Here is a 13,729-nt window from a genome sequence, read left to right as displayed (position 1 = left end):
TTTTTTTTTATTTTGTTTTTTGTTTAATTAATTAAATCAAACAGCAGAAAGAAAAAGGCAAAAAATGTGTCAAGAATGATATGAAAGTATAATAACTCCCTTTTGGTACTTGTACTGTACTTTTTAAGAAGTAAATTTTTAAGTATAGACTTATACTAAACCGCCAAAATCCGGGGAAGCCCTAAAGACAATAATACCACCTTATATATAGTGAAAAGTCTAATAATAAGTACCATTACTAATCATAATGGGTGAGGTAATAATTTATTTGTATTAAGGAAACTTAAATGGGTTATCGCGGAACTAACCTTTATTAATCTCTTAATAAGGAAAAGCGCATCGAGTAGATGGCGGTTGTTATAGAAGGAGATAGATCTTAAATATTTTGACCCTATCTCCTCTTCTGTAATTAAGGTGTATTCAGTCTTCCATAGAAATATGGAAATAACTTTACGTCCTAGCTAAGTCGGAGTTATAAGGTTTGCGAGTTATTACATACATATGTAATAACTATAAAAGTTAAACACGTATAACTCGTTCGATATGCTGAAGTAAAGATAGACGCGGTTATGATTGGTACAGCATTTTTAGCTGTTGGTTTATGACGTGTATTAGCATACCATTTAAATACAAAGTGTTTAATAAACCCCTTAAGACTACGTTTTAATACAAAACGTATAGGATTTAAACAAACATATCGTTTATATTCAACTAAAACTAGAACTTCTAACTTGCCTCTAAATAATGAAAAAAATTATTTAGATCCTTGGTTCGTAACTGGGTTTTCTGATGCTGAAGGTTGTTTTATGATTAGTATAAGAGAAAATCCTGCTAGTAAGTTAGGTTGATCGGTGGTGGTTTGTTTTCAAATTTCACTACATGTTAAAGATAGGGCAATACTAAATTCTATAGAAGCGTTTTTTGGAGGAATCGGATTAAATAAGCAAGGTAAAAATAAATGAACTTTTGTGGTTTTTTCTTTAAATGATCTTCAGAAAATCATTGAACACTTTGATAATTACCCCTTGATTACCCAAAAACACGGTGACTATTTATTATTTCGTGAAGCAGTTCTCTTGATACTTAGAAAAGAACATTTAACTTTGGCAGGTTTAGAAAAAATTGTAGCAATTAAAGCATCAATGAACCTAGGGTTGTCCAAAAAATTGGAACAGGCATTTCCTAATATAATCCCTAAAACTAGACCTCTTATCTGTACAACAGAAATACCAAACCCTTTCTGGGTAGCAGGTTTTACTTCGGGAGAAGGATGTTTTTTCTTTAATATTGGTAAAGATACCAAGAGTAAATTAGGATATAGAGTGAGGGTTGGATTTCAATTAACTCAACATGTTAGGGATAGGCAGATGCTTACTCTTTTAGAAAAATACTTTGGTTGTGGTAAGTATTACCTTTCCAAAGACCATCGGCATGGTGATTATTTAGTTTCTGACGTCTCTGCCCTTGCTAACTATATTATACCTTTTTTCTCACAATATAAAATAGTAGGTATAAAAGAAAAAGATTATCTTTGTTGAAGTAAAACTATTCATTTAATTATAGCCAAAAAACATTTGACTCCTGAAGGTTTAGACCAAATACGTAAAATTAGAGAAAATATGAATACAAAGAGGGTTTTAGTGGATTCAGATTCAGCTACCTTGGAAGTAGGCAAAAACATAATTCCAAATGTCGACACCACTAAAAGGGGGCGAGTTAAACCTATAGTTGTACAAGAGGTTAAATCAGGTAAAACCTTTAATTTTAATAGTGTTAGAGAGGCATACCTTGGTTTACAAGATAAAGTACCTATGACTACTATTAATAGGTATTTAGATACCGGTAAACCAGTAAGGGGTTATATCTTTTTTAATCTAAACAAAAAAAGTTAATTTTTGTTTGTTCTATTTGCAGGTTCGTACAAGGGGTCTCGAAAAGGAAGAGTTCGTTAAATTCGGGTTATTATATTTGTAGGGCTGTGTGAGCAGACAGCTTGAAGGTGGTTTATCGCCAAACTCCGGGAACCCCCTAATAGCCTTGTTAACCAAACATTGGGTGAAAAGTCTCAATGCGGCTTGCAGTAATGTGTAAGGTAAGGTAATATTAACAAGGATATCTTGAAAAAGTAATGGGTAATCGCGGATCTAACATTGGGAAACCAGTAAAAGAGCAACGAGCATACGGTGATACTCTGAAATGAGTAAGATGTGCTCTAGTTGCCCTTGAAAAAGGGCGCCAACTTATAACAAGCTATGGTACTACGGTAACGTCGCTTTTGAGACTATCTTAAGTAAGGTCGAAGTATAAGATTGGCTTAATAAAATACGTCAGCTCAGCCTAATGCATTGTTTTTATAGGCAAAGGCTAAAGACATAAAACCGCTAACAAATAACCATCATCTAGGATTAGAAGCCGGAATACTTTACTGACATTTTGTTGATGTTGTATGATTATTCTTATTTGTATCCATATATTATTGAGGATCTTAATGTTTAACAGGTTTTTACAATAAACATGTTATGAAAACTGTTCGCTTGTGTTTAAAATACATGGGGCAAAACTATAACAAATTCCAATAGATAAATATTTTTTGCTGGAAGATTGCAAAATAGATTTATATTTATAGCAATCGGGCAGAAGATGAACTTAGGTCTGGTAAAGACTTATATCTTCCCCCGTATTGGGGGAGGAAAAATAAAAAGAGAATGAAAGGGATTCACCCCATTAGGATAGCATTCGGCTTTTTTTAGTTTATAAAAAGAACAAGGTTAAGTGTTCAAATCACTTATTTCTCATTATTCTTTAAGTATATGTAATCATTCTAAAATATACTTTATATGCTATTTAATATTACAAAATAATAGCAATCTATTAAGAATGTACAATGTTTTTAATTAAACTTATAATTTTCATTGCTTTGCCCTAATTCATACCAATAATTCATAATAACATTCTATGTTAAACATATTCAAAAATAAACAAAATAATTTTAATGATAAATCATTAAATACTAACTATATTATAGAAAAAAGTAATAAAATACAAAGTAATTCTGAAAGAGATGAATATAATAATATTATTTTTCACCATTCTTCTAGTAAAGAATGATTAAGTAGTGTATACTCTTACAATAAATCCTACTTAAAATCTTTAATAAGTAAAGATGCAGTATTAAATACATTACTTAGAAGTTATTGTAATATGTTACAAGATAAAATAAAAATTCTCTTTAAACGTAGACGTGATAACAAGATTCGTTATTCAGCAAATAAAATCTATGCAAGTAGAGCTGAGCTAAAACATACTAACACTAAACTTTTTATTACGTTGTATCTATACAATAAACAAAAATCATCTATTGAGTGATATTTATTAAAAATTCTTGTACTTGTAAAATATAGAAAATTAATAGTTGATGGAGATAAAATATTTTTGGATGGAGGTCTAATAGCCAACGGATCTAAAATATTTTCGGAATATCTTACACCTACAAGATTAGAAGATTTTAGACTATTTTTAGCTGAAAATCTGATGGTTGGTGGAAAAAAAATCTTTTTAGAGGATCGTTCAGAAAAATATTTTACACCTACAAGATTAAAAACTATTAGATGAGTTAATTTTTATAAAAATAAAATAAAAAGAGGATTTGTACCAAACCATAAAAACAGAATACCTTCCTTATTAAAGAATAACTTTTTCATATTTAGAAAATGAAATATGGCTTTCTTTAAAACAAATAACAACTTAATTAGATACTTCCTAGTAAATTTAAGAAGAAAATACCTTAAATTAAGTAATATACCTACTTATAACATTAGACTTTTAAAAAAATTAGTTAGATTACAAAAAATATTATTTAATTCATTAAAATTGCTTAATTTTAATAAATCTAAATTTAATAGCTTAAATCTAAACTTAAGAAATTTTGGTTTAATTAGTTTAATTGAAAAATTGTATAACAAAAAGGTAGAAATTAATTTAGTTGAATTAAGATCTATACATTTAAACAGTGACGTTTTTTCATCAGCAGTAGCTCTAAAATTAAGAGATAGGAAAAATAAAGCAGTAAGAGTTTTAAGAAAAGCTATCTTACAAATGGTAAGAATACCTGATTTACATACACTTATAACATTCGATGATAATATTGAAGCAATGAATAAAAACAATATTATAAACACTATAAAACAACAAGTAGTAAGTGGTGTAAGATTTGAAGCATCAGGTAGATTAACAAGACGTTTAACAGCTATGAGAGCAGTATTTAAGTATAGATATGCAGGTAGCTTAAAAAACATACGTTCCTCATTTAATAATAAATCATCTACTATGCTAAGAGGTTACGCTAAATCTAATGTACAGTATACCCTTATTAATTCTAAGACAAGAAATGGTACTTTTGGGTTAAAGGGTTGAGTTAGCAGTCATTAATTTATGCTAACTAGATTTTTCACATTTTATAGAACAATATATTTACTTAATATTGTGTATATCTTTATATACCTACAGCTATATTAGTTGTATTTTTATCTAGTCCCTCATGGGTAGAAAAAAGAACATGTTCTTTTTTTTCAACCCTTTTTTTATTTTTTTCGACGTAATTTCGAGTGTTCGAATTTACTAAAAAAAGATAAGAGGACTAGTAGTAATTATAAAATATAAAAGTATAAAATTACTACTTCTATGCCGAAAAAAGGATAGACCGCAACAGATATCCATTATCTGTTGGAAGGCATATAATTTATTTCCATCATATAAATTTTTATATAAATATAATTTTATTTCCATGATATAATCTTTTATAGACATATATTTACTTTCTTTTCTATTATAGGATCTATGTTAATATTATACTTACAATATATAGAAAAAATATTAGAAAAGTTACTTAAAAAAAATATAAAAAAGCTATACTATAATAAATTATACGCATCCAAAAAATTTTTGTTGCAGTATTATATTTAAAATATTACACATTTAAATATATAAAAATATATCTATTTATTAACATATATTTATTTAATTTACAAAAAAGGTATATTACAAGGCATTATCACGCTTTGTTAATATTAATCCATCTCAGGATTTAGCTTATTAAATAACGCCCTGTTTCGATTTATTACATATCTCTTTGTTGGGGGCTATTGGAGTACACCTTACACTATTACACTATCCCCCATACGTATTCGAATTTTTTCAATGAATTCAGGACTGTGTGTTTTATTTAAGAAATAAGGATTTTCCGTTCTTATTTTACTCATTAACTTTTTAGTTGCTTCCGTATGTTTAGAGCCTGCTCTAGGTTTACTAGTAATTGGATCTATATTATACTTATTTATGTAAAGATCTAAATACTTTTGTTCTAATTCAATTCAATTTGCATAATGTTCAGCTTGTGAGTTATAAGCTAGCTCTGAAATATTTACAGGTAATATATCTAAAATAAAGTTAAATTATTTAAGCCATGTTTTTTTAAAGCATTTTGCAAATAGATATTAGAGTTTCGATTTTTTTTCCAGATGTTCTACCGTTCTTATAGATAAATTAATAGAACTACCTACATATATTTTGCTAGTATCATTATACTTAAATGCGTATATACCACTTAAAGAGTTTAAATCCTTGTTTAATAGTTCTATTGTAGATTATTCGTGAAGATTTGTATAATTTCTCAAAGGAGTTGGATCTCCATTTTCCTCCTCAGTAGGTGGTGAACTTTTTGTTGTAAAAGTAGCTATACGTAGATAAAAATACATTAAAGTAAAGGTATATTAACAGGCATTATTTCAAAGCTGTATAATATACATGGGACTAGTATAATAAATGCAATTACTATTGGTAACAGAACAGTTCAACAGTAGGACATAAGTTGGTCGTAACGTATACGTGGGAATGAGGCTCTCGCTCAGATAAATACAAATACCATTATACAAGTTTTAAGACCTATTACCACACCACTTATAGTTGTTCCTATTACTGAATTGTAATTATCAAAGTCAATTACATTAAAATTAGTTTCATTTTCTGTTAAATACATATAACTATCTCCTGCAATAAATTGCAGTAAATAAAAGTAAGGATATAGATAATAGTTAAAGTCAAACAGATAACCACCTAAAAATAAAATACTATTTAAAATACAAATAAGAATTATACTAGCATATTCAGCTAAAAAGAAGAATACAAAAATAACAGCGGAATGCTCTGTCATAAACCCACTAACTAGTTCTGATTCCAATTAAAAAAAAAGAGATTAAATACACATTAATCTTCTATAGGTTTAAACCGATATGTGTTATTATACACAAGACCCAAGTTTAAATATTTACCCACTGTAACCTTAGAAATATTTAAGTGTTTAGCTAACTCTACATTATTTTTAAACTTTGAAATTAAATTGCCATCTAGATCATATAAACCTACACCTAAAGGGTATTTATTCTTTCTTTCACTTATTATAGATCTAGTTACTTCACTATGTTTTCTTCCAAACATTGGATTTAACTCACCAGGTTTACTGATTAAATCAAGCGCTTTTTTAGTATGAGTTTTACCAAACATAGGATGATTTGTCTTATTTTTATAATACTCTGTCATCTTTAGTCTAGCTTCTTCAGTATGTTTATAACCTAATGAGCTTGTAGCATTAGCCTTAAAATTATAAAGAGTATCAAAATGAAATTTTTTTATATAACTGGTTTCCAAATCAGTTAAAGCTTTAGAACTTATAATTTTACTTTCATATGTAAAATATTCATATATATAGAAATTTATCTAAGCCATACTTAACAAATGATTTTTGTAAAGCAACGTTAGACTTTTTATTGTTCAGATGTTCATTAAGCCTTAAATAAAAGTCTTTGGCACTTCCGATGTACTGATTACCATTTTCAGTGTTAATAAAAGAATAAATACCTGCTTTGCCTTTTAATAATTCTCTATAAGATGTAATGCAATCTTTATTATTTAAATCATCAAGAATTAAAATAGGAACAGGATATAGATCAAATGATGGAGGATTTGAATTTGAAGTAGAATAATGTCTACGGCTAGCTACCGTTCAAACTTTTTGCTTAGGTTTGATAATATAAGCCACATGTGTTATGTTACTTGCCTCTAAGGTAAGCACAGTAGAATGAATGTTTGAATTTAATTTCAATTTTTATTTGTATTTTCATACAAAATTGGACTATATCTTATTTAACATAAATACTTACATTAAATGACCACGTGTAGTCTCTGAGGATTATAACATACTTTATATGTTAAATTTCCTGCTGATTGCCCCTTTTTATTAATTAATAGAAAAGGTCGAAAAAGGGGGGTTTCAGCATATGGTGATCTTTAAAGAGACCAAATCAGTAGCCTCTGCTAAGTCGAATGGAGCACGATTTGTTTCTGCTATAGATCCTATGAAAAATACAATGAATATAGGAAATAAAGGTACTACATATCAAATAGCTCTTTGAGCTTCTATAATAACAGTTATGTCTAAGCTACCTGCTAATAATACAACTAAAAGTATAGCAGAACTTAAAATTAATTCATAACTAATTAATTGAGCTGTACTTCTTAAAGACCCTAAGAAAGCATATTTAGAATTAGCTGACCATCCAGCCAGCAGAATTCCATATGTAGCTAATGAAGACACAGCCAACATATATAATATACCCAAATTATAATCTAGTAACACTAAACCAGGACCATACAAAAAAAAGTTTTTAGTAAAAAAAATTTACTTACTTCTCCCCCTGTTCATTCCCCCTTGAATTTCAATTATTTTTAAGGCACCTTCTTCTAATTTATGTTCTTTTTTATTTACTATGTCCGAAACTAAGCATCAATCATTAAAATCTAGGGATTTAACACCTAGAATCGGATTTTTAATAAAGAAAGGTATAATTATTTCATTAACGACAGAAAATTTTGTAACTTTAAAATCTATTGTATTTTCTTTTTTTCTTAAATAACAATATCCACAATTAAAATATTCTTTAATTGCAGTTAATAATACCTCATCTTTTTCATGCTGAGTTATTTTAAATAATAGAGATTTAAAGATACCCTTGTCTAAAGAAACAGAAAAATTACCTTCAGCTGAAGTAAACCCAGCTATTCACTGTGAATGTGGTATTACACAGGTTTCTCTTAAAGGACGGGGAACTGGAACAGTTTCGGGGAACATTAATTGTAATTCTTTTGATAAACCAAAGTTTAAGGTTGCTTTTATATTAATAATCTTTTGTAAACCTTGTAAAGTCAAATGTTCTTTCAATTGAATAATAGATAGAATTTGTTTAAATAATAAATAATCTCCTCTTTTTCGAGATATTAAAGGATATTTATCAAAAAATAGAATTAATTCTATTAGCTGACTTAATTTTTTGACTCTAAAGGCAGAAGAAGACTGGTTACTACTTACAGTACCAATTCCACCTAAACTACGTTGGATTCTTAATAAAAGCGGATAATCTCTAATATGTAGTTTAATTTGAAAAATTGGTTGAACTTCTCAACCAAATTTATAAGAGGAACTTTTTAAGACACTGCAAGAAAAACAACCTTCACCGTCGCTAAACCCTGTAATAAATCAAGGATCGATTTGTAGATCGTTAATCTTATGTTTATTATTACTTAATGTAGCATAATAACGACGAGTATTAACGTTTAAAGAATTAAAACCAATTAATGGTGAATCGTAGAAAATTTTTCTACACAAAATCATAGCTTATTACTAAGCTCATTAGAATACATCTTAAATATATTACAAACATCCACCCCTCCGGGGTGGATTCTCCTAGTCCCCAAAAGGGGGACTGACCTTTAGGTCTGGACCCCTGAAGGGGACCATCCCAAAAGGATAGCTGTGGATATTGTAAATATCTATAGACGTTTACTCGTTGCTCTTTTACAACTGCAGAATAATATCTTACAACTGATTTAGATCCGCGATTGCCCATTCCTATTACTAGTCCCTAGTTCACTTATTTATGCTACTAAGTTTTGCAGAATTAAGCATACGGAGTAAGCATATGTAGGCTATTATTTATAGACTACGTAGCCTAGGAAACCTAAAAAGTAACTAGAATCATCTGGCTTATTACCTTACCTGAGTAATTACTTCAGCCACTTTCAAACTTTCGTTTGAAGTTTGGTACCAGAAGCTTTAGGGGTTACCCGGAATTTGTCTATATTACCCTATAGTCCTAAGGTATTACTGCATATCCAAGTAATGAGAAGATTAAAGTTATAACCGGACCAAGGAAAAATAATACTATATTGGCTTGTGTAGGAGAAACATACTCTTTTAATAAAAGTTTAAGAGCATCGGCAAATGCTTGAAGTAGACCATATCACGAATGTCCTCATTTAACCATTTATTATACATAATAAAGGTAAAGAATTGAGGATTTCTCCCTAAATAGTGTAACTATCCATTTCCAGGTATAAATATTTATATTTATACCCTGTACTTTTTCAAGCAGGGTCTGACTATATCTTAAGCATAAAATTGCAAAAATTTTATGCCAACCACCGTTTAGTCGATGAACTGCATACCTAAGATAATAGGTACTTGGCTGCGGGTCGCCTATTTCTTTTCATACATCTATTTCGATTTTACTATACCCCGAGTCATTACCTGGGCCATGTATCTAGTTACCTAATACATTTAGTTGAAATAGCTTTAAGGTGTTCCCGTCAATTTGATGGTTTATAGCAAAAGGTTCTCTTTCACTGATGGGCCTAATAAAGTTTCTTACACTTTATTTTTTATCTTACAATTTAATACTGTAAAAATACAAACCTTTATAGTCTTTATGAGTATTCAAAAATTTACTAATTGTTTTATGACTTAATTTTAATTCTTTAGCTGCTAAATGTTTTGAACTAAAACCAGTTTCATTGGAATTCATTAGAATGAATTTATCATCTAATTTTTTATAAACTCAAATTTCAGTAGTCTCATTTTTGGCTAATTTTAAATTATTTAGTAGTTCTTTTCTCTTTAAATCAGTCAATTTATCATTAAAAAATAACACTAAATAATTGCCTTTTTTAGTAGCTAATTCAGTATCTAAGTGTCTAACAACAGATCTGTAATCAACATTAAAAAATTCAGCTGCTTTTTGAATACTATTAAATGAATCAGTAATTAATTCTAAAGTTATAGCATTATAAGCTCATACTGTACGATTTCTCGTTTTTCTTAACGATGAGAATTCAATTAGTTTTTCCAACTCTAAATCATTTAATTCATGATTAAATATATAATGACCATTAATACCTCCTTTTATTAGTTTATCTAGATGATTAGTTATAACTAAATGTTGTACACCTAATAATTTAGCTACTGCACTTTTAGACTCTAATTCTGTTTTAACAACAGTATCTTTTGATTCTATAAAATACATCCATATTTTTTTAGCTATATTATGATTTAAATTTAATCCTTGCATAGCATCACTAACTAGTTTTCCTGCTAAATCAAAACATTCGATTTTATTAGTTAAAAATAAGAGATTTTTGTAGGGTACATAAGTATTTAAATAAACACTAATTGTTTCTCTAGCTATACCATATTTTTTTGATGACGCACTTATGCTACTAAATAGTAGATAATTAGTACTAATTTGATTATTACAATATTCATAAACATAAAGGTATAAATCTTTATTATCTGAATCAAATTTTGACTGTCTAAGTCTTAATATCTCATATAAAGAGTCATAAGATTGTATTTCACTAAAATTACTTTTAAAGATAGTATTTAATAAAGGTAAGTATTTTTGCAAGTAAAAATCTTCTCTATCTTGTTGGATGCTAAGATCACAGATCTCTATAATAGAAAATTCAAATTGATCTCAACCAATTGAATTAGCAAATTTATGAAATCTATCCTTTAAGTTAGAACTCAAATGATCTTTAAATCTTTTGTGAAAGTCTTTAGTTCTCCCTATATAAAAAACTTTAGGGTCTTTTTTGTATCTAAACATATAAACACCCCCTTTCCCTTTTAAAGATTTAAAGAAAGATAGCATCACAGATGGATTAAGTAAATAAGTAGAAGTAAAAAGCACATCATCCGAAAATTCAATAACGGGGGCTTTTCTATTACAGTATAATTCACTCAAAGCATCACAAGAAGAATGAAAAGTTCTTTTCTGTGTAAGATTTCATTTTAAACAACCCACTGCATTAGGTCCCAATCTTCTTTGCATACTAGCCATTGTTTTTCTCTCAGCTATAGTTACAAAAGCTACTGTTAGTAAAACAGGTACAGTAACAGCCAATACTTCAAGAACAGAAATAATCGTTGGAAAATATAACATTTTAAATTTAAAAAATATGATATTAAAATTACATATAAAAGTTTATTTTAATAAATCAAGGTAATTATCTATTTAACTTGGGCAGGTTATATATTTTAGAATAAATAATGATTTTATAGTGTATAAGCATATACATAATAAGTAAATAAAATAAAAGATTCGAAGATTAAACCTTCTTCTTTTTATAAACTAAAAAGAAAACCCGAATGCTCTCCTAATAGAGTGAATCCCTATCACTATCTTTTTATTTTTCCTCCCCCATACGGGGGAAGATAAAAGGGCTTTATTAAACATCTGTTTATCTTCTCCCCTAATTGCAGTTTACATCAGGTAACTGCAATTTTCCAGCTAACTCTAAAGATAGATCTACTGGGATTTGTTATGTGATTAGCTAATATAGTCCTATAACATAACAAGTTAATGGTAATTTAACCGTTATTATACTATTCTGTGCATAATCGTTAAGAAAATAAAGCTTCAGCAGCTTTCATAGCTTCAGCAAGAATCTCTGCAGCTTCCCTTGCTACCAATACAGCATCATCTTTAATCATATTAATATTTTCAACTTCACTAGCTGTAATATTTGGTGCTTGTAACTCTGAGTTTGCCATATTCACTACTTGTTGTTTCAAATCTGCAACCACTTCTTTTTTTTGTTCTACCACTTCAGCTATCCTGTTTATTTCATTATTTGACCCGTTTGACATAACATTAACATTTGCCTCTTCTGCCAAATCATCAATACCAGGTAATCTCCTAGTATATTGGGACAAACGTGTTAATGCCTCCTCTAGGCCAGAAGAACTTTGTAAACTATCACCTTTGAAGCTAATAGATTTTCTTTGAAACAATGCTAAGGATAAAGAGATAACTAATACTAATATAATATTAGAACTATTAATATATGAACTAAATAAAAGATAACTGATTAACCCTATTAAGATATATAATGCATAAGATGTAATAACACCAGTATTTAATCTAGCAATGTTATTACTTATATTTAATAGTCCTTTCTCTAACCCATAAGGACCTAAATACTCTACTGATCCTTTATCTATTACTTTAGTAGTCTGTCCACCAAGTTTTAGTACAATACCTGTAATATATCTGTTGTAAAATAGCTCTATTAAGAAACGTTGATTAAAGAAACTAAATATGTTGTAACCTACTCTAGATAATTTAAAGTAAATTAGTATAGTAGATAAGTATTCAGACAACACTATAGCAATTACACTTAATGAAATAGTGAATAGTAAAGGTAATAATTTAAATAGAGTTGGTACTCCAAATTCAGTATCTAACATTATCTCATGAGAAGGATGTATAAATAAAGCATTATCCGAAAAGAACCCTGAACCCAATCCTATAAACATATCCTTTGTTATATACCCAAAGAATATAGAGAATACAGCTAAAATCATTAAAGGTAAGCTCATAAAGATATCACCTTCATGTGCATTTTTATAATTGATTAAAGGTCCATTAGGATTAGCTAAGAATGTTAAATACAACACTTTTACAGAATATAATGTAGTAAACATTGCTCCTATAGTAGCTATTATATATACAACAGTACCAGAGAAATAATACTGACCATAAGCAGACTCAAGAATAAAATCTTTTGAATAGAACCCTGTCATGAATGGGAAAGCTACTAAACTTAAAGAAGCTATAAGCATAACTGAATAAGTAAGTGGTAAAAATGGTCTTAATCCACCATATCTTCTAAAATCTTGATTATCAGCTACAGCATGAATTACTGCTCCAGCACCTAAGAATAAAAGCGCTTTATAGAACGCATGATTAACTAAATGGAATAATGCCACGTTATAAGAAGATAAACCTACAGCTATAACCATCATTCCAAGCTGGCTCATTGTAGAATAAGCAATAACTTTTTTAATATCTTGTTGGAATAAACCAATTAGAGAACTAAATACTGTTGTAATTGCACCTAATCATAAACATAACATTAGCACTGTTGAACTATATTCTATTAAAGGAGATGAACGCATTAATAGATATACACCCGCCGTAACCATAGTGGCAGCGTGTATTAATGCACTAACTGGAGTAGGACCCTCCATCGCCATAGGTAGTCATACGTGAAGTCCTATTTGAGAACTTTTAGCCATAGCTCCAATTAATAAACATATACCTACAATAGTAACAACATTTTCATTCATGTATGGAGCTAATGAGAATACAGTTGCATAATCTAAATTCAATTTACTTATAGCTTTTCAGCTATAATTGGACTGTATCTTCACCCTATATCTTTAGTTTCTTATTTTTTTTTCTAGGCCCCCCTCTCTCTGAGAGAGAGAGGGGGTCCAAACAGCCCCGATGGGCTCATCCTGGCAGGGATAGTTATTTCATCTAATTACGTCGAAAAAAAA

General features: G+C 29.0%; 3 protein-coding genes across 3 annotated transcripts; 1 reads left to right on the top strand and 2 right to left on the bottom strand.

The window, feature by feature from the left end:
- Positions 1-3,111: 3,111 nt before the first annotated feature.
- Positions 3,112-4,413, top strand: COCMIDRAFT_110456 (uncharacterized protein; the record flags this gene model as incomplete). Its single annotated transcript, XM_007695465.1, has 2 exons — positions 3,112-3,362; positions 3,753-4,413. Coding segments are annotated over 2 exons (912 nt in total), but the record flags the coding sequence as incomplete, so codon positions are not given.
- A 1,848-nt stretch (positions 4,414-6,261) lies between these two features.
- Positions 6,262-6,654, bottom strand: COCMIDRAFT_110454 (uncharacterized protein; the record flags this gene model as incomplete). The annotated part of the gene is made up of 1 exon (XM_007695464.1): positions 6,262-6,654. A coding segment is annotated over one exon (393 nt), but the record flags the coding sequence as incomplete, so codon positions are not given.
- A 5,550-nt stretch (positions 6,655-12,204) lies between these two features.
- Positions 12,205-13,207, bottom strand: COCMIDRAFT_41738 (uncharacterized protein; the record flags this gene model as incomplete). Its single annotated transcript, XM_007695463.1, has 3 exons — positions 12,205-12,236; positions 12,325-12,500; positions 12,633-13,207. 3 exons carry the CDS (start codon positions 13,205-13,207, stop codon positions 12,205-12,207), a joined length of 783 nt encoding a protein of 260 aa, XP_007693653.1.
- Between the last annotated feature and the right edge of the window lie 522 nt (positions 13,208-13,729).

The sequence above is a fragment of the Bipolaris oryzae genome (assembly GCF_000523455.1).
Source record: "Bipolaris oryzae ATCC 44560 unplaced genomic scaffold scaffold_323, whole genome shotgun sequence".
Lineage (NCBI taxonomy): Eukaryota > Fungi > Ascomycota > Dothideomycetes > Pleosporales > Pleosporaceae > Bipolaris > Bipolaris oryzae.
Note: the sequence above shows the minus strand (reverse complement) of the source record. Positions and strands in the feature narration are given on the sequence as shown.